A 20230-nucleotide genomic window follows, 5' to 3' on the forward strand; every position below is an offset into this window, starting at 1 on the left:
GGAAGCCAAGAATCTGTGTTTTTATTAAGTTTTCCAGGCAATCATAATGTAGGCTAAATTTTGAGAACCACTGATATTGAGTGTTGAGGGTGTGATGAAAGTTGTCCCCTCTCGGGAAAGCAAGCAAGAAAGTTGGGGATGAAAGCCAGGGACAGAGCTCAAAGACCTCGTAAGACGAGTTGAATTTGATCCTGAGTGGCAGTGGGCAGCCACTGAACAGATTCGGGCAGTGAAGTGACATCATATTTGCATTTGAGAAAGATCACTTGGGCCACAGAGTGACAGATGTGATGGGGGACAGGGGACCAGAGGCCTAGAAGGTGATGCAGTTGGGACTACAGTGCTGATGGTGGGAAGGTAGAAATTGGCAGACTGAGGAGGTGCTCAGTTGGTGTAGTCAACAGGCATTAGTCAGTGGATATGGGCAGGGAGGGGGCCTTGGGAGAAATGGGGACAAGGAGCAGGTTTGAGGAAAAGGTCTTGGATTTGGTTTTGCACATGTTGGGCTGGCAGTACGTGTTTGGCATCTCCCTGGGAGACGATGGTCAGGTAGTTGGATGTATTGGTATGGGCTCAGGAGAGAGGTGTGGCTTCAGGGGAAATGGAGGCAAGAGAATAGGGGATGGAAAGAGGAGCTCAAAGGGCAGCGGTGAGCACAGTACCCTGGGGCAGTGCTCTACCAGGAAGGATGTGTTGCCTGGGCTGACTGCCTAAGGGAGGTGGCTGAGCTCCTCCTCAGAGGGGCAGCCTGAGTAGGGCATGCTCTGCCCTCCCTGCCTGTCCCGTGGCCAGCAGCCACTATGGAGTTTGCAGAGGTGCTTGGGTTTTATTTTCCTTCTAGGATATTCCTCTCTGACTGGCTAGTACATAAAGTTTGTGGTGTCAGAGAAGGGGATGAGAGACAAAGGGCTGACAGGAATAATAAAATAATAAGAGTGACTCCAGAGGAGAGGAAACTAGTTCGTGAGCCAAGGAGTACTGTGAGTTTGGGCATCTGGACAAGCAGAATGCCCCCTCTTCTGAGGACCTGGACTGGGGAGAAGAAGCACAGGTGCTACATGAGAGCTCTCAGGTTAATGTAAGGCTGAACTGACCAACAGGGTGGTGTACCACATAGCTGAAGGGGCCAAACTTGCCCCAAAGGACAGAGAAGTCCTCTGGGGATCTGTTTGTTTCAGAGAGGGGGATGGTGGGGGAGGGGCTGATGTTAGAGCATGCACTTAGGCTGAGCATGGTGGCTCACTCACAATCAGCCTGTAATCCCAGCACTTTGGAAGCCAAGGTGGGAGCTCACTTGAGCTCAGGAGTTTGAGACCAGCCTGGGCAACATAGTGACTCTCTACAAAAAATTAGCTGGGTGAGTGCTGAGATGGGAGGATCACTTTAGCCCAGCAGGTTGAGGCTATGGTGAGCTGTGATCATGCCACCGCACTCATGCTGGGCGACACAGCAAGGCCTTGTGTCAAAAAAAAAAAAAGAGAGAAAAAAAAACACTATATGCTATACTTTCTTTACAATGTAGCTTAACTCCACAACAAATTTTATTTATTCCATACCCTGGGTGGCAGGAGGCTTGGGTCCCATTTCCAGCTCCAGAACATCTGATTTTATGATCCCAGCAAGTCACCAGACTTTTATGAGATGCCATCTCCTTTTTCATAAAATGGAGACATTATGATGCTCCCTGCTGTGTTTGATTGGGATAAGAACCAAGTGAAACGCTCTCTCTGAGAAACCGGGTTTTACAATCAGGTGTTTTCAGCCTGTAAGCCCAGCACACAATTAGTGGATTTCAGCAGATGGTCGTATAAAATATGTATAGAATAAGATATAAAACATTGTTAACACTTAAAATTGTTTTTACTGATAGGAACCAAGACAGCTTCAAATGCTAACCAATTCAAATAATGGTAGCTCCAAATTTACAGAACAAATGTAAAAATTTGGCCTTCAATCCTATTTAACTATGACACTGAAAGATTAGTTAGGGCTTCACTTGCAGTCAAATGGGTTTACCCAGAGCCACCAAGTACGGGGCAGGACTTTAGAGTCCCCTGATTTCATGTTGTGCTCCTAGCTCTTCACCCCAGGGACTGTCAACCTCCTTCCCACACCCTCTGGTGCCCACCCCACTGGTGCCCACCCCACTGGTGATGCCCATCCACAGCTATATTAGTCTTCCAGGGCTGACTTAACAAAGCATGGCCGACTGGGTGGCTTAACTACAGAAATTGATTCTCACAGCTCTAGGCTAGAAGTCCAAGATCGAGGTTTCTGCTCGAAAATGGCAATCTTTCCCGTGTGTCCTCACATGGTCTTTTCTCTGTGTGTGCATTTGTCTGGTCTCTCTCGCTCTCCTCTCTCCTTCTCCCTTCCTCCGTCTTTCTCTCTCGCTCCTTTCTCTCTCTCTCTCTTCTTCCTAATCTCTTCTTATAAGGACACCAGTCAAATTGGACTATGGCCCACCCTAATGGATTCATTTTAATTTAATTACCTCTTTTAAGGCCCTTTTTCTAAATACGGTCACATTCTGAGGTACCAAGGGTTAGGGCTTCAACATGTGAATTTGAGGAGGCGCAATTCAGCCCATGACAACAGCCTTCCACGTAGCTCCTCTGAGCAGATGGCCTCCTCTCTCCAGAGATCAGATCTGGGCTCCAGTAGAAGCCTCTCTTCTTCCCTGGAGGGCCTCCCTCTTCCCAACAGTCCTGGACGAAGAGGGGCAGGGCCTTTGTGGCTCACCCAGTCACAGGCATCCCATATCCCATCTGGTCTCCCCCACCAAAGGAATTGGCTCCCTATGCTCTTCCCTCTAGCATCTTTGGGCTCTCCCTCTCCACTGTGCCCCAGCCATTACTTTCCACCTTGTCGTCTTCTCTCTTTTCTCACCTCAGAAGAAACCTGAGCTTCATATTCCCTCTTGTTTCCTTGTTTCTCTTTGTCCTTTCACCTCCAGCATCCTTGACTATTTCACTCCCCACTGTTTACTCAAGAATCTCCTCTGGGGTGACTTTGGACCATGCTGTCCCACGGAACTGGCCTCTCCAGCATCACCATCTCTCACTCCATGCTGGGCACACCTGGCGCTCTTCCCAGGATCTGTCCTCCTCTACCCTTGCTTGTTGCGACACTCCTGCTCTCAGGGTCCTTCCACAGCCCTCTCCCATGTCTCAGCTTCTTTACTGTGGACACACCTGGGATCGAACCCTGGCCTCTGCTCCTCTTTCATTGCACTCTCTTTCCCCAAAGAAATGGCCCATCTTCATGGTTTCCATTCTAATGGCTTCTTTAATTCTGGAATCTTTCACTTCCCGTCTCTACCAACCTCCCTCTGGAATTCTGATCCTGGGCTTCTAAACTACAAACAGATTCAAGCTGAAATATTAGTCTGGTACTCCTAATTCTGTATTCCTTCAGTATGACTTTCCATGTGTATCTACGCAAGAAATCTCAAAGTAATCTGTGTACCTCCCTCTTGTTTAGCTCCTTACATTCTTTTAACTTTCCTCTGCCTCTCATTTGCATCTTCTTTTCTGCATGGATCTTGATCAGTGCCTTCCAAGGTATGGCAATAGCCTCCTAATTGGATCTGTCCCCGAAGAGCTGGAAAGGCCTATCAGGGACCTCTAGCCCAGCCCGACTGCTGTTTGAGTGAGGACTCGCTGTTCACTCAGGACAAAGCCTCAGCTCTTGAGCTTAGCATTTGAGGCCAGCAGTGTCTAACAGAACTCTCTGTGATTAAAGAAATGTCCCACGTCAACACAGTGTGATAGCTACTAACCACATATGGTTATTGAAAACTTGAAATGTGACTAGTGCAACCAAGGGAACAAATTTTTAATTTTCTTTCTTTTTTTCTGAGATAAGGTCTCGCTCTGTCACCCAGGCTGGATTGCAGTGGCAAAATCATAGCTACTGTAACCTTGAACTCTTGGGCTCAAGTAATCCCTCCCAAGTAACTGAGACTACAGGCATGCACCACCATACCTGGCTGTTTTTATTGTTTTTTATAGAGACAGGGTCTTGCCGTGTTGCCCGGGTTAGTCTTGAACTCCTGGCCTCAAGTGATCTTGCCACCTCGGCCTCCCAAAACGCTGGGCTTACAGGCTGAACCACTATGCCTCACCTTAATTTTGTTTAATTTAGAGTGTCCACTATCCTCATACCCCTGCTGTCCAATATCAGCCCTGTGCTCTGCCAGCCTCCACCAAACATCACCCTGATTCTCACCTCTGAGCCACTGTCTGTTCCTGACCTGTGGGTTCTCCCCTTTCTCCAGTTCAGACCTTCCCTAGCCTTCAGGTCCATCTTACATCCTATCTTTTAGCCTTCTAACTAACCATCTCCTCCACCAACAGTGTTCTTTTTCCATTCAAACAGCCTCATCATATTGACTGAATAACACATCTTTTTTATAACTTTCTATTTAACATTTATCTTGAAATAATTTTAGACTCACAGAAAACATTGTAAAAATAGCATGAAAAATTATTGTATATACCCTTCATCTAGATTCCTCAAAGGTTAACATTTTACTATGTTTGCTTTTTATTTTTTTGAGATGGAGTCTTGCTCTGTCACCCAGGCTGGAGTGCGGTAGCACGATCTCAGCTCATTGCAGCCTCTGCCTCCCTGGTTCAAGCGATTCTCCTGCCTCAGCCTCCTGAGTAGCTGGGATTACAGGCATATGCCACCACACCTGGCTAATTTTTGTATTTTTAGTAGAGATGGGGTTTTGCCATGTTGGTCAGGCTGGTCTCAAACTTCTGACTTCAGGTGATCCACCCGCCTCAGCCTCCCAAAGTGCTGAGATTACAGGTGTGAGCCAACACACCTGGCCTTGTTTTTTCATGTATTCTTTCTCTCCCTCTCTTTTTCCATTTCTCTCTTCCTTCTACTTCTCCACACATATATACAAGTATATATACACACATATAGATACATATATACACATATATATACATATATACTATGAACAGTTTGAAAGTAATTTGCACACAGAATACCCTCTACACCTAAATACTTCAGTGTGTATTTCCTAAAAACAAGAACAATCTCTTATAAAGCCACAGTTTGATGATCAAAATATTAAATTAACACTAATCCAATACTATCATCTAATTTATTGACCTTATTCAGATGTTGCCAGTTATCCTATAAATGTCCTTTTATGGCAAAAGAAAAAGAAAAAAAGCCTTTCCTCTTTCCTGTGGACCACATATCTTGACATTTAAGACCCTGAGGCCTGATTTCTTATATTGTTTGGTTTCCTCCTCAGTACCCAGGTTAGTCGTGTATCCTGATTGGCATTTGCCTGGCACACAGTAGGCCCTGAGTAACTTTTTGGAGATGGACGGATGGATCAATGATGACAATAAGCTAGAGTGAACTTGGTGGAAGCCCTCACCCTGGGCTTAACCACACAGCCGGCAGCCATCAGCTCCATGATCTCAGTGTGCTCCTGTCAGCGATTGCTGCCTCACGCAGTCCTCCTGGGGCATTCAGCGGGCAGCAGCACGCGTCCCCTTGTGGAAATGCATAACAAGTTCCACAGGTTACCAACTTGTCTGTGGTCACAGGGCAACCCATATCCAAGCCAATGACACCACTTCCCCTTCATCTGCAGAGGTGAAGCTATCTGGATGAATAGTTGTTAATATTAGCCCACTCATTCATTCAACAAATCGTTACTGAGTGCCTACTGCGTGCCAGGCACATTGGTACACAGCAGTGAACCAAAAAAGTCCCTGCCCTCAGAAAGCTCACAGTTTAAGGGGAGGAGAAGGGCAGACAGTAAATAAATAAGATATAGTTTTTCACATGGTGATAAGTGCCATGGGGTGGGGGGTGGGAGGCATAAAGCAAGATGAAAAGGATGAGGGCTCCTGGGGGCAGGGCTGCCGTTTGTAGGGGGTGGTTAGGGAAGATCTCACTGGTGGCTTTTCCTCATTTTTTATGTTAAGGTATAATTTCCCTGCAGTGAACTTCACCCTCTTTAGTGCACAGTTCCGTGAGTCTTGATAAATTAATATAATCATGTGACTCTCCGCATGGTCAAGATCTGGTTCTGTCACCACAAAACATTTCCCTGTGCCCCTTTGCAGCCCACCCCTCCCCCACCCCACCTCTGGCAACCATTCATTAATCTGTTCTCCATTCCTATAGTTCTGCCTTTTCTAGAATGTCATATAAATGGAATCATACAGTATGTGACCTTTTGAGTTTGGCTTCTCTGAGCAGAAGAAAAATATAAATCATTGAGATTCGTCTGTGTTCTGTGTATCAGTAGTTTGTTCCTTTTTATTGGTGGCATCAATGTACCACACACAGTTCATCCATTTGGATACCTTCTAGTTTTTGGCAATTATGAATAAGGCCCCTGCAAATATTCGCATACAGGTATTTGTGTGCCTGTAGGTTTTCGTTTCATTTGGATAGATAGGTTAGATGGCTTTTGAGCAAAGACCTGGAAGAAATATGAAACAAGCCATGACGACAGCTCAAGATGTTCTTGCACATGCGCTATATTGTGATTTAGCCAAGTGAATAGGTTTGTACTGCATAACTTTTCTGTTTGAGTCATTTTTCTCATTTGAGTTATTTGGAGGAAGTAGGAGTAAGAAGGGAGGAGACCATTTATTCATTCATCCATTCATCCATCCAACAAACATTTAAAAAAATGAAAGCCACCAGTCCACAGTCTGTGACCCAAAGGAAGCTTGCGACCCTTGGATCCACACCAAAGGCTAATTTTAGTTGGTTTATCTGACATGACATAATTTCCTTTCTGAGTTTCCTGAAAGTTAGGGTGAGAGAGTGGTTAATGAGTGTGGCATTATCATCTTCGAAAAGGGCTCTGGGAGCATAAGCATTTTGGGGAGTTTTTAACCTCATTGGAGGCTTCAGGGACCCTTTCATAGGTCCCTGAGAACTGATATTCTTTTTTGTCTGTGAGGTTGGCTGTATGAAAGAGCAAGGTGATCTCTCAAAAGACATATTCATTTACTTTATTTATTTATTTAATTTATTTATTTTGAGACAGAGTCTCACTCTGTCACCCAGGCTGGAGTGCAGTGGTGCAATCTCTGCTCAGAAGAGCCTCTGCCTCCCAGGTTCAAGTGATTCTCCTGCCTCAGCTTCCTAGGTAGCTGAGATTACAGGTGCACACAACCATGCCCAGCTAATTTTTTTGTATTTTTAGTAGAGATGGGGTTTCACCACACTAGCCAGGCTGATCTCAAACTCCTGACCTCAAGTGATCCACCTGCCTCGACCTCCCAAAGTGCTAAGATTACAGGTGTGAGCCACTGTGCTCAGCCTGAAAAGACATGTTCAAATAAGAGTCCTCCCTGGATGAGGGGTCAGTGTACAAGACCGCATCTTCCTAGGATCAGGAGCTTTGTGAAAAAACAGAACTACAGGAAATAACTTGTGGACTTCTTTGTTCCAGGTGATGCAACTGTGAAAAAGAAACCTGCCCCCAAGACACCTCTGAAGGCAGGTAATTGGCCACGGCACTATCTGGGGGCAAAGAAGTCATCTGCCATGGGGGCTTTGCCGTTACCTTGCTAGACTGACACCTGGGTATGTGATCCCAGGAGACATCCCGCTGCAACCCCAACCCCACCCCCACCCTCAGTTCCACCTGTGCATTTTTCAGGCTGTTTGCTCGTGGAGAGCCTCTGCACAGCCTGGCTCCTGGTCCCATTCCACAGCTTTGTCTTTCCTTCTGCTTCCCATGTTGAAGGCATCACACAGGACTAGCAACTCTGCTGCCTGCCCCTTCTTTGAATTCTGCCCTGCCATCCATCCCCTGCTCTGCCCTTGTGTACATGACCCCTTTGGGGCAATTTTTGAGCCTGGCTCTGTGTGCCTTGTTCTGTGGAGCCCTTGTCTGTTTTCCACTGGATGACACTTGAGGACTTGAATCAAGCCTGCCAGCCAGGGTGACCTAGAGGTTAGAAGGCAAGGTGCTGCTTAATTCATAGGTGAGTTAGGACCTCAATGCAAAAAATTAGGGTAAGACACAAAATCTAGTACAACCAATAAATGGAGAATCATGACATGTAAGTCGTGTGGGTCACTTCTGAGGGAATCAGAATGAAGAGGGGAACAAACCTAGCAGGTCCCTGAACTTGGATGTCCTGCAGCAGGATCACTGCCCCTCAGTCTTACCCTGAAGGTTCTGGAAGCCAAGAGAGAAGCCAACAGACCACTGTGGACAATGGCATCAAATGTGATCAGAATGCTGAGACCCTTCCGCCTCGCTTACTTTCTCCCTGTCCTCCCTTAGCAATGCCCCCTCAGATCATCCAGTTCCCCGAGGACCAGAAGGTACGCGCAGGAGAGTCAGTGGAGCTGTTTGGTAAAGTGACAGGCACCCAGCCCATCACCTGTACCTGGATGAAGTTCCGAAAGCAGGTCAGTGACGGGATGGGGTGGGCATTGGGGGTGCTGGGAACAACCTGCACAGCCTTTGGACCAAAAGGGATGAGAAATGCCATGCTGGAAATGGCCTCACTCTTCATAGCTTTAGAAATGGGAGAGGCCGCTCCCCTACCATCGCTCACCTGCCAAACCTGAGTTCTTGCTAACCTTTGCTTCTGAATCTACCAATAATCCCTGCCTTTGTAGGCAATTTGTGTAATAGAGAAAAGTGTGAGGGGAAAAGTAGAAACCATCCATGGCCCTCATCTGATTTGATAGCGCAGTCTAGAATCCTATTCAGAGTCAGGAAAGTCGAGCCAGTGACCCAAGATGACCCTTAGACTCCATGAGCTTGCTGTGATTCTGCGTCAGCCCACTGATTCCTGTCTGTCATAACCGCTTAAACTTGCCACATGCTGAAGGGATAAAAGCAAATGTGAGTATTTGGATAGAAGAAGTGTATGATAAATGGAATCGTGTCTGACTGACCCAGAAATCTAGCTACAATTTATGGTAATGGTTCCTATGGAAAAATGTTTGAGTTTCCAGACAACCAGGTTTGAAAGGACGTGGGGAGCCCAGCAGCTCCACCAATCCTGCGGTAGTAGTGTGTGTCTGTACGCATGATCAGCAGAGACCCTGGAATGGTGGGTTGGCACAGGAGCAGGAAGTTGTGAAGACTTACTCTGGGCTCTCTGTTGCTCTGTTTTAAAACCACTCAAATTCTCCTAGGCCCAGAGATGAACACTTAGTACTAACAGGGTGGAAAGTAGGGCTGGTCTCAAAAGATGGAAATAAGAAGCTCGCCTTTCTAGAGTGTGAATCCCAGAGTATGTTTGCCCTGAGCGACATCTGGACTACTGCTGTCTGAAATAAGATGGAATCTCATCACTTTTCAGAGATGTTCAGCCAAGTCCCAGCTCTGTCCCTCGGAACTTTCTGCCCTGATGAAAATGTTATCTCTGTGCTATCCAATATGGCTGCCACCAGCCATATATATGTGGCTCTTGAGCACTTGAAATGTGGCCAGGGCAACTGAGGAACTGAATATTTAATTTTAATTAATTAAAAATTGTTATAGCAGCTTTGTTAAGATATAATTCATATACCATAAAATTCACCCTTTTAAAGTATACAATTCAGTGGTTTTCAGTAGATTCACAAAGTCGTGCAAGCATCACCATTATCTAATTCTAGAATACTTTCATCATCCCAGTAAAAACCCTAGACCCATTAGCAGACATTCCTCCCCTTTCCCCAGGCCCTGACAACTACTAACCTACTCTCAGTATTTATGGATTTGCATACTCTGGACATTTCATGTCAATGGAATCATACAGTATGTCATCCTCTCTGTGTAGCTTTCTCTTTTTTTTTTTACTTAACATACTCTTTTCAGGGCTCATTCATGTTGTACCATGAATCAGTACTTCATTCCTTTCAATGAATTAATAATAAATATTCCATTGTCAGGACAGACCATATTTTGTTTATTTGTTCATTAGTTGATGGACATCTGGGTTGTTTCCACTTAACTAGTTAAAATTTAAATAGCCACATGTGACTAGTGGCTACAGCATTGGACAGCACAGAACAGGTTAGAACCCGCTGGAGTGGACCTTGTGAATGACTGCTGAGATGAGTTCTCCTATCATCCCATTCCAGAGAGGTAGAGGGAGACCAGGATACTTCTGGGACCAGTGAGTGCTCAGCTCGTTCATCCATTCTGCCCCTGCTCCGCACCCTCCTTGCCCACCACAGACCTGGCACCCTCAGGGAAGCTGGGCTCTGGATGCAGGAGAGAAAGGGCCTCAGGGGGAAGTGCAGAGTCCAGACTAGACCGAGCCCCCCACAGCTTGTCCAGCTGCATCTTTCAGGAAGTAGGGAATGGGGAGGAGCCCCCTTCCTTTCCTAGCCCAAGGACCCAAGGCTCCAGCACCTGCTCCATCCTCCACCCCTAGATCCAGGAGAGCGAGCACATGAAGGTGGAGAACAGCGAGAACGGCAGCAAGCTCACCATCCTGGCTGCACGCCAGGAGCACTGTGGCTGCTACACACTGCTGGTGGAGAACAAGCTGGGCAGCAGGCAGGCCCAGGTCAACCTCACTGTCGTGGGTGAGTCTGGTGGCTGGGTGGCATGGAGCTTGGGGCAAGGGGAAGGCAGGGAGCCCCCAGGCAAGATACGTGGGCCTCAGGACTTCATCACCCGTTCTCTCTCACCACTCCTGCCACAGAAAGAAGATCATGGCAACCTACAGACTCCCTGCTAGAGCCTGCTGACCTCCAGGCTCAGCAGAGGGGCCAAGGCTGGGCAGAAATCCTTTTCCCTGTCTCTATTAACACCTCTCTGTGATAGCTGTTCCTGGAGTTCCCTGCCCTCAGACTTTGACATCTAGCTTCTTTGAGAAATATGAGACATGAGGCATACGCTTGATCACCTTCTTGGCCCCCACACCACAGGTGTCTGTATCTGTCCCCATCCTGACTCCACCCTCTAGACTCTGGGGATGGCCCACTTTGGGCCCACCAAAGGCTGCTCCCTTCTCCTGTGCTCTGGACCCCAGGCCCTTGGGGACTCCACCATCCCTACTTCTCTCTTCAACCTCTTCTTCCCTCCTGGCTCCTCCCAGCAGCCCATAAGTGTCGCCATCTTAGCCAGATGCACAGGCATGAATATCTCCTGTAATGTTCTCTCTCACTCTAGCCACCCAACCTTCTCTCTCTGACAGGGGTGAGTCTCTACTGCATTTCTGCTTCTTCACCTGCCAGCACCCTCCAGCTTCCTGTGGCCTCACCCCCACACCCCATTAGTCTGCAGGGACTGTTCTGAGGTCACCATGACCTCCCAACCCTAACTCCACTCGCTTTTCCTTATCACCTCCTTCATCCCACAATTGAGTGGGGTCTGTCTCCAGACTGATTCTCAAGTTCACTTGTCCTCTCCTTCCTTACCACTGTCTTCGTACCCTGGTCAGCTTTCTCCTGGAGCATCAAGAGAGTTTTCTAACCAGTCTCCCACAGTTGTCATGTTCTGCTACAGTTGTTCCTCGTGTGGCAGGTGCTTGGGACAGCAGAAGAATGAGCAGGCAGAGGAGCAGACAGATAGAGAGTAGACTCTATGCTTCATGCATTTATGGGCCTTCATATGTTGTGCGTGTGAAAGCCTTTGACCTGGTGTTTATTGATGTGTGCACAAGACCCAAGCGGGTTTTCCATTTGTCCTTGGCTTTCAAGCTTACAGGGTATATTTGTGAAAATTAGAAAAAGTGGCCTTGCTGGGCAGAGTGAAAAGGGTACAATACCCCCAGCCTCACCCCAGAGCTCATGACCTGGCCTTGGGGAGGACAGGTTGGCCCAGATGCCCCCACTAGGCCCCTTTTATGCAGTGTGCAAAACTCTCAGCTGTGTGTGCTGATCCCAACCTTAACTTCCTGCAAACTAGCCTTTCCTGTGTGTTCCTGGTACACACACACGTGGGCGCACAGAACAAAAGGATCTGTTGGTAACAGGGCTTGTGTGGCTACGGTGGTTAGAAGTCTTCCCCTGGAATCTCTCTTATGGAGGTATCTAGACGTGAAGTTAGAAGTTGGAGACATTGACTCTTCAGGTCTCTTGTAGCTCTGACATTCTATGATTCCCCAATTCTGTTCTCTGACATTCTGATTCCTTGACTCTGTTCTCTGACATTCTATGGTTCCTCAGCTCTGTTCTCTGGTGGCCTGTGATTCCTTGGCTTTGTTCTCTGACATTCTGTGATTCCCTGTCTTAGTTCTCAAGCAGTTTTTCTCCCCATCTTCATCTTGTACCCTCACCTTAGGTCTAGGATGGACAGGGCTGATGTTTCCTCGCCTTACGCAGGAGAAACTGAGGACTAATCTGAACAAAGTAACATAGTGTGTCAGGGGTTAAGTGGGAACTAGCTCTAAACTTTCAAACACTTGTCCTCTAGTGCCACTCATGGGAGTGTGAAGTAGGTACAGAATGTCCCAAAAGGTAAAGGAACACTCTGGCTGTAAAATTCATCTTGAGAGGGACATGCAAGCCTTTTGGGGAGCTGTCCACATGTCATGGAGTTGTTGATGTCTGTGCCTCCATTTTTCTCATGCTGAGCCTCAGGAAGCCCTGTAGCACTTCCCTCCAGCCCCTAAGCAGTTGGGAAAGAAGTCCTTGTCCAACCAGGTGAATAGGGAAGATATAAGGATAAAGGTCAAAGTAGTACAGAGCTGGGAAGACAAATGAGGTGGCCAATGAGCTGCGCCCATGCCAGCTACCAGAACAGACCACGGGTTCCACGCCCTGGGCCAACTCCCCAGACAGGAAGTACTGCGAAGCCCCCTGGAAGATGGTTCCTGAACACGGGGGACCCGGGAGAGGGAATTCACAGAGGACTGAGCTCCAGCATCCACTCCCCACCCCCGGTTGTCCATATTTCTCTTTACTTTCTCTCTTGCTCTGTTTCTCTCCCTGGCCTTGTTTCTTCACCCTGTGTTCTGTTTCAGTCATTTCTCAGTGTCTGTCATCCTGTCCCGTGTCCCTTGTTTTCCCTTTGTCTTCCTTCCTCTGATCCCCGTTCTTTTGTTTCTTTTGGTTAGAAGTTTCAGATTGGGGAAGACTGGTGTACAAAGGGGTCAGGGAATGGGTTTTTCATCTCTAAAGGAGAACAACCCTTTTCTCACTCTGTCTCTTTTTGGTGACTCCAGGTGCTTATTTGAATAATTTCCTCCCAAGCAGTCAGGAACCTGTGGAGGCTTGGTGCTAGTGATCCAGTTTGCTGGTACATTTAGATCTGTTCTGAAGCACTGATTTGGCCCTATACTCCCGTCCTATCAGCAAGCATCAGTTCAAACTTTTCTTTGATGTTCTCTCTCATCTGCTCCTCCTTTAAGCAACCCTGGGGTCAGCTTCTTTGAACTGCTTTTCTGTACTCAGCCGTCCCTCCCCCAGCCCCCACGATGCCCAGCTCCTGCGCGGTGCCACGCACTCCCCTCCTCTGCAGAACCACTGCGCGGGCTGCAGTTCTGGCCTTTTATGGTTTAGTTTCTTATTCTCTGCGGCCAGTGCTGACAGGGCCATTGGCGTGGCTGTCCGCCAGCTGGCAGGAGCAGCATGTTAAGTGCCGTCCTGGGAGGGGAATGGAATGGAGGAGAACCGAGGCTTTCTGTCTGCCTCCCCCTCAAAGAGCTAAGAATAGAATTGCTCAATAAAATAGGACTCACATTGATGGACACAGCAAAGCCACATTCATTCAGAGCCCGTGCACTCAGAATTAGTTCAAAGTAAACCTGGATGAAGCTCAGATTTACCTGTGCATCTCCAGGGGCATCTCTGTATTCTCTGATCAGGGTTTATTAAGCAGACGTAAAACGTACATGAGGTAAAACAGGAATCACTTGGCCTGCTCCAGAGAGTCTTCATGCATTTACAGACCAGCTAAATAAGGCCAGTTGAATACAACTCCTCCTTGTTAGCAGCAAACTTCTCTTATCGTATATTCTTTAAAAGAACACTTTCTTTTCAGATCATCTCTGACTCCCATTTTTCAAACGATAATAAAAACTAGCCTTTCCCTCTGTTAGCTTAAATAAGTGATATTTAGCTATTTTGGAGACTGATTATTGTTATATTTTAAAAGGCAGCCCAGGAATTTGCGATGCTCAGAGCCTCTTCCTGTGCATGCGCCCCTGGTCTTGGCCTGCAGGGAATGAGGGAGGGGGCAGTGAGCAGCACACCCAGATGGATTCCTTAAGGTCACTCACCCAGCACGAGAAAAGCAGGTCTCTTTTCATATCTTTAAAGGAGAAAAACAAAGTAGAGAGAACCCCAAATACCCAATAATCCCCAAATGCTGAGTTTGGAGCTTGCGTGATTTCCCATCTTAATGCTCAGCTCAGGCTTAAGCAAGATGCCTTCTTGAGCTCATTCTGCCTGATAGCCTGGAAAGTCCTGAGCCCTGGAGTGAGGGTCCAGAGGCTTTTTGGAATCTCCTTTTGGCTCTGCCACTGACTACTGGGTTTTCTTGGTAAGAACAATGCCTTAGCTGCTGAGGACCCATTTCTCAAGGGCTAGGATTATCCAGGTAGATGAACTTTGGGGGTCCTTCCAGCAGCTGCTGAAGTCCCAGGGAAGGGACATCCAGGTGGGGCTAGGCACAGCCACTGGTCATCTTCAAATAAGCGAGTACCAAGAGACCTCGAGGGCAGTTACTCTAGTGGGAAGCTGTAGGACGGGATCCTCCGTTTTCCTGGGAATTAGAACATTTGCTGAGGAGAAAATCCTGGAGCTGGTGCCATTGGAGACTCTTGTCTTAGACTCAGCTGAGTTTCCTACTCTGTTAATCAAGCCTCCAGGGAGCCCTGGGAGAATTCAGAGGAAATGTGGAGTCTCCCTCGCCCAGAGATGCCCAGGGTCTCCCTCCCAGTCTGAGTGTTTCGCCATGGAGGACAGGCTCACAGGAGCACCCTGTTCTAAGGACATCTGTTCTTTTCTGAGGGTTTTCATCCCTCACTAGTTCAACCACTGCATGGGGGCTCATAGCTTAGAAAGAACAGAAAGCATTAAGTGCAGCCCACAGCTCTAAAGGCAGGTGGAGGGGTGGGAGGCCTCCAATCTCGTAGGACTTCTGACTTGGGTCTTTTCTGAACTCCTTAATTTGGTAGCAAATTTCTTAAAAGTGTTGGAGTTTCACTTGGAATTAAAGTCCCTCTCCCCGAATTTTGCATCTTCTCTTGTGTGACAAGTCATATATCACATGTGTCATGTATAGGTTCTCATTTTCAACCAAGAGACATCTGTAACAGGGTAGGGTACAAATCTGTAACAGGGGAGGGTACAAAACAGGGTAGGGTACTCTTTTGCAACACCTATTTCTCAGTTGTCTTTTCTTGACCGAAGCAAAAGGAAGATCAGTTGGCAGAGTGCATTCATTTATAAACCCACACGACTCCAGCCGTGGCCAATCACATGGTTTCCAAGCAGCCTTCTCTGGGAGGAGTAGTGGGTCTGTCTTCCATCCCTCTTTGGGCTTTTTTACTTCCTTAGCTGGGTCTTGAGAGGACTTGAACCACTTGTCTTTAAGAGAGTTTAGAGTAATAAACATCTTAGCCAAAACCAGAAATGTTTCAAAAAAGGCCAATATATCTCTCAGAACAAACAGTTTTTCTAAGAGAACATATTAAACAGCCAGCGAAAGTGGTTCCATCACAGGAGGCCTCTGGCATGACTGCCAGCACTGGGAAGTGGCTCTGTCACAATCCCAGAATCATTCCCAGGGCTTTGGTTACTGGGGATAGACAGTTTCTAGGCAGCACATTCTGAGCTGGAATGTGGATCAGCAGGGCTGGGAGAGGGGACAAGAAGGAATATGAGTATGAGTATATACATATATACATGTATACACATGCAGATTTTTCTTCTCCATATAGACAGGGTCATTTACAGAAATTGCCTTTGGCCTTCCTGCCTTGCTGGGGGTGGGAGAGTAGCAGTCAAGTACTTTATGTTTGCTGACTTGAGTCTTGCAAAAACCCTAAGAGGCAGGAACATATTGGCACCATTCTCTGAATGAGAAAGTCAGGCAAACAAACCAGTTTCAAATTTGCTGGGAATGACATAGCTTAAAAGCATGGTTTCAATTGCTAGTTTGTGAGGCTTCATGAACTCAAAAAGCATTGGGGGAGATGAAGGGTTAATGAACACAGCTATCTGTAGCTAACCAACCATCTGCAAAAACTAAATCTGAAAAATAGGAGAGTTTTGCTCAGATAAGCAACTAATAAAATCAGCAAAACTCAAGAGCCTCATTAAAGTATTGGCTACCATGATTTGACTTGAAGTTGGCAGCACTGCTAGTTCTGAGGCCAGGTCATCTGAATGAGAAGGCAGCCAGCCAAAAGGGCCACTTCTTATTTGTATCCTCAGCTCATTTTCTGTCCATTAGTCAGGGATGGCTGTGATTTGCTATTGTGGTTTGCTTTTGAAATTATTTATATCTCAACAGCCCTCTGAGAATAAAAGAGGTAGGGTAGGAGTAATTTTTGAGTATATAAAGTTAGAAATAAACTCCTACAATAATCTTGACAGTAATGACTAGTCAAGCCAGCCACTCTTCTAAGATTTTCTCACAACCACCTGTGATGCAAGTGCTGTTATTCACATTTTACAGATGAGGAAACTGAGGCACAGGGCAATTCACAGCTACTGTGTGGGGACAGATCCGTGTTCAAACCTGAATCTGTCTGACTTCAGAACAGAAACATTGTGCTATACCGTCCCTTGCTGGGGCAGGCATTTCTCAAGACCCAGAGAAAGTGGAGGCAGACCCCTAGTTATGTCACAGGTCATTGGCCAAGGGCCCGAAGGACAGACACACACACTCATGCTGAACTGTCTCTCTCTCAAAACATGTTTTCGATGGGAAATAGTCCACGCCTTCTTGGCAGCTTCCTAGATCTGTTTACTCTGACAAATATGTTTATGACTTGGGCAAAGTACAGGAAATCGTGACTTGCATGTAGACTGGAAAACTAGCAATAAAAAGGAGGGGGCGCTTTTTTTGGAGCAAATAGTTATACATGGGGCTTTCCGTACAGGTGGATTTGTACATAGCTCTAACTGTGATATGCAGATGAGGGAAAGAGACGCAGGACCAGGGACTTCAGTGTGGGTTCTCTAGGCTGCCTTTCCCCAATGACACAGGTAATTCAAAAACTTCCTTTGCCTGCAGTTCTGGAAAGTGTGGGTGATGTTGTGCTTCTCTATCCCCAGATAAGCCAGACCCCCCAGCTGGCACACCTTGTGCCTCTGACATTCGGAGCTCCTCACTGACCCTGTCCTGGTACGGCTCCTCGTACGATGGGGGCAGTGCTGTACAGTCCTACAGCATCGAGATCTGGGACTCAGCCAACAAGACGTGGAAGGAACTAGCCACATGCCGCAGCACCTCTTTCAACGTCCAGGACCTGCTGCCTGACCACGAGTATAAGTTCCGTGTACGTGCAATCAACGTGTATGGAACCAGTGAGCCAAGCCAGGAGTCTGAACTCACAACGGTAGGAGAGAAACCTGAAGGTAGGCTGCCTTCACTTCATCAGTGGCTTGAAATAAATATGTATGACTGATCTTGTATATGTAAAGACTGTACTGAAAGGGGTGAAGAGGAACTGAGGAAACATTAATGATGATTGGCAGGGTCTTTTGGGGTCTTGGTTTCCAAGACAGTGATGTTGAGCCTTTCTTTAAAAGTATTAATACTTAGGACATTTCAAAAAACATTGAACCAGCAATTGTGGCATGCTGCCACCAGCGGGTGATGGTGTCACCAGTGGCATGCTGCCACTCAGGGGCACACCAGGAGTTCAAGTAGGCCTCATGTTCCTCTTCCACCTTCCATACCTTCTCTCCTCCTCTTATATCCATAGTTGAGTGTCTACTTGGTGTCAGATTCTTAGGACACAAAGATAAGACATGGAGCTTAAAATCTAGGGGAACAGAGGTGTGTGTGGCTAACGATAATGAGAAGGGATGCATGCTATTATAGCTGGGTACACAAAGAGCCAAGAGGACATAGCAGAATGCATGGAGCATTTTTCCCTGGAGACCAAGGAAGGCTTTCTGGAGAAAGTAACACTTAATCTAAGTCTTGGAAAGTGGGATAGGATTCTAAAAGGCACAGAATATGAGGAAAGGCACTCTACAAGAGGAAACAGCATGAGCAAAGGTTACAAAGCAATGGCAGTGTGTGGCATTTTCAGATGCTCTTGTGTGGCCAAGGCATATGTTGTGTGAGATAGAACAGGAGGAAGTTTAAGACTAAAAGGGCATTTTAGGTGAAGTTGTGCAGTTCATCAAAGATTCTCAGGCAGGGGATCAGGAAGATTAGATCTGGTTTTTGGAGAACTAGGGAAAGAGCAGGGCTTTGCTGTTCACAGTGCAGTTGTGGAGCAGCAGCCTTGGCATCCTGGAAGCTTCTTAGCAAGCAGACTCCCCCAGGCCCTTCTGGGCCTTGACTGAAAATGATCCGCTCCTTAGGGGATTCAGAGGCACACGAACGTTCGAGAAGCACTGGAGTGGCGGGTAGGTCAGAGGAGATGAGACTGCAGTCAGCCATACCAGATGGGCCTCTGGGATGACAGTCCAGGAGAGGGATGAAAAGGACATGAACTTCAAGCCTCGGGAGGTAGAATTGAGCATACTTGAGGACTTTTTGCATAGAGAGTTGAGGAAGAGAACTGGAAGATTCTAAGATGACTTACAGTTCCTGGCTGGGGTAACTGAACACAAATTCAAGAGCCAGCTAGAGGTTTATTGTTATAATTCACCATGGCTAACATGTATTGAGCACCTACTCTAAGCTTACGATGTGTTAATCACTTTATATGCATCGTTTTATCCAATCTCAATAACCCAACAAAGCAGATACTGTTATTACCCTCATTTTACAGATAGGGGAAATGAGATTCAGAGGGGAGAAGCCACTTGCCCAAAGTCACAGAGCTTATAATTGGTGAGCTGATGCTTGAGCTCAGAGCTGTCTGGCCTGAAGCTTGTGTTCCTTTGGTTAGACTGAGGGAAGAGGTCAGGCTGCCTTCCAGGTTCCTGGCTTGAGTGACTTGGAGGTTACGTAACAGGGAGTCTGGGAGGAGAGGGGAGCTGTGGTCTCAGCCCTGCTGAGTTGAGGCATCTGAGGGATAGCCAAGGGAAGGTATCCTCAGACTGTTGGGTCTAGAGCCCGGGAGAAAGGTTTAAGCTAGTGCTGCAGGCTTGGAAGTCTTTACTAGTTAATTAATAATTGAAACCATGGGCATTAATAAGGTTACAGAGAGTGTGGTAGATAAAGTCAATACCAATACCATGAGGAAAGAGCTTGCAGTACCAGGAGAAAGGACTGGGAGGGGAGAGAACCAAGAGGAGGCTGGAGTCTCAAAGAAACTGGGGAGGGAGAAGTTGCAAAGAGGGCTTCATAAACTGCATCTAATGCTAAATAAAGATGAAGGAGATGAGGACTCAGAGGGTCTTCAGCTCTAGTCCTTTGGTTGATAGTGATATTTGTGATCAGTCTGTAGAGTTTCCACTGAGTGAAAAGATGGTTGCCCTGGTTAAGGAATAAATGGAAGAAAGAGAGGCCAGAAGCATGGAATATTAGTTCAAGAAGTTTTGTGTGAAGAACAAGAAAAGGACATTGTAAATTTAGGATAAGAGGCCGGGTGTGGTGGCTTACACCTGTAATCCCAGTACTTTGGGAGGTTGAGGCGAGTGGATCGCCCGAGCTCAGGAGTTCAAGAGTAGCCTGGGCAACATGGCAAAACACCATCTCTACTAAAAGTACAAAAAATTAGCTGGGCATGGTGGCATATGCCTGTGGTCGCAGCTACTCAGGAGGTTGAGGCAGGAGGATCACTTGAACCCAGCAGGCAGAGGTTGTAGTAAGCTGAGATTGCACCACTGAACTCCAGCCTGGGTGACACAGTGAGACTCCATCTCAAAAAAAGAAAGAAAAATGAATTAAATAATATAGGATGGCCGGGCGCGGTGGCTCAAGCCTGTAATCCCAGCACTTTGGGAGGCCGAGACGGGCGGATCACAAGGTCAGGAGATCGAGACCATCCTGGTTAACATGGTGAAACCCCGTCTCTACTAAAAATACAAAAAAACTAGCCGGGCGAGGTGGCGGGCGCCTGTAGTCCCAGCTACTCCGGAGGCTGAGGCAGGAGAATGGTGTAAACCCGGGAGGCGGAGCTTGCAGTGAGCTGAGATCCGGCCACTGCACTCCAGTCCGGGCGACAGAGCGAGACTCCGCCTCAAAAAA

At 47.1% G+C, this 20230-nt stretch overlaps 1 protein-coding gene across 6 annotated transcripts in view; it reads left to right on the forward strand.

Annotated features, from left to right (window-relative positions):
• MYLK (myosin light chain kinase) overlaps window positions 1–20230 on the forward strand; it is a 270952-nt gene that overhangs the window by 207730 nt on the left and 42992 nt on the right. For all 6 annotated transcript variants that reach the window (XM_011950787.1, XM_011950783.1, XM_011950784.1 and 3 more), the window contains 4 exons: window positions 7451–7501; window positions 8294–8421; window positions 10389–10542; window positions 17191–17493. In XM_011950787.1, the coding sequence (XP_011806177.1) occupies window positions 7451–7501; window positions 8294–8421; window positions 10389–10542; window positions 17191–17493 (636 nt within the window). The remainder of the gene's footprint in view (window positions 1–7450; window positions 7502–8293; window positions 8422–10388; window positions 10543–17190; window positions 17494–20230) is intronic.

The sequence above is a fragment of the Colobus angolensis genome, unplaced genomic scaffold (genome assembly GCF_000951035.1).
Source record: "Colobus angolensis palliatus isolate OR3802 unplaced genomic scaffold, Cang.pa_1.0 Scaffold31, whole genome shotgun sequence".
Lineage (NCBI taxonomy): Eukaryota > Metazoa > Chordata > Mammalia > Primates > Cercopithecidae > Colobus > Colobus angolensis.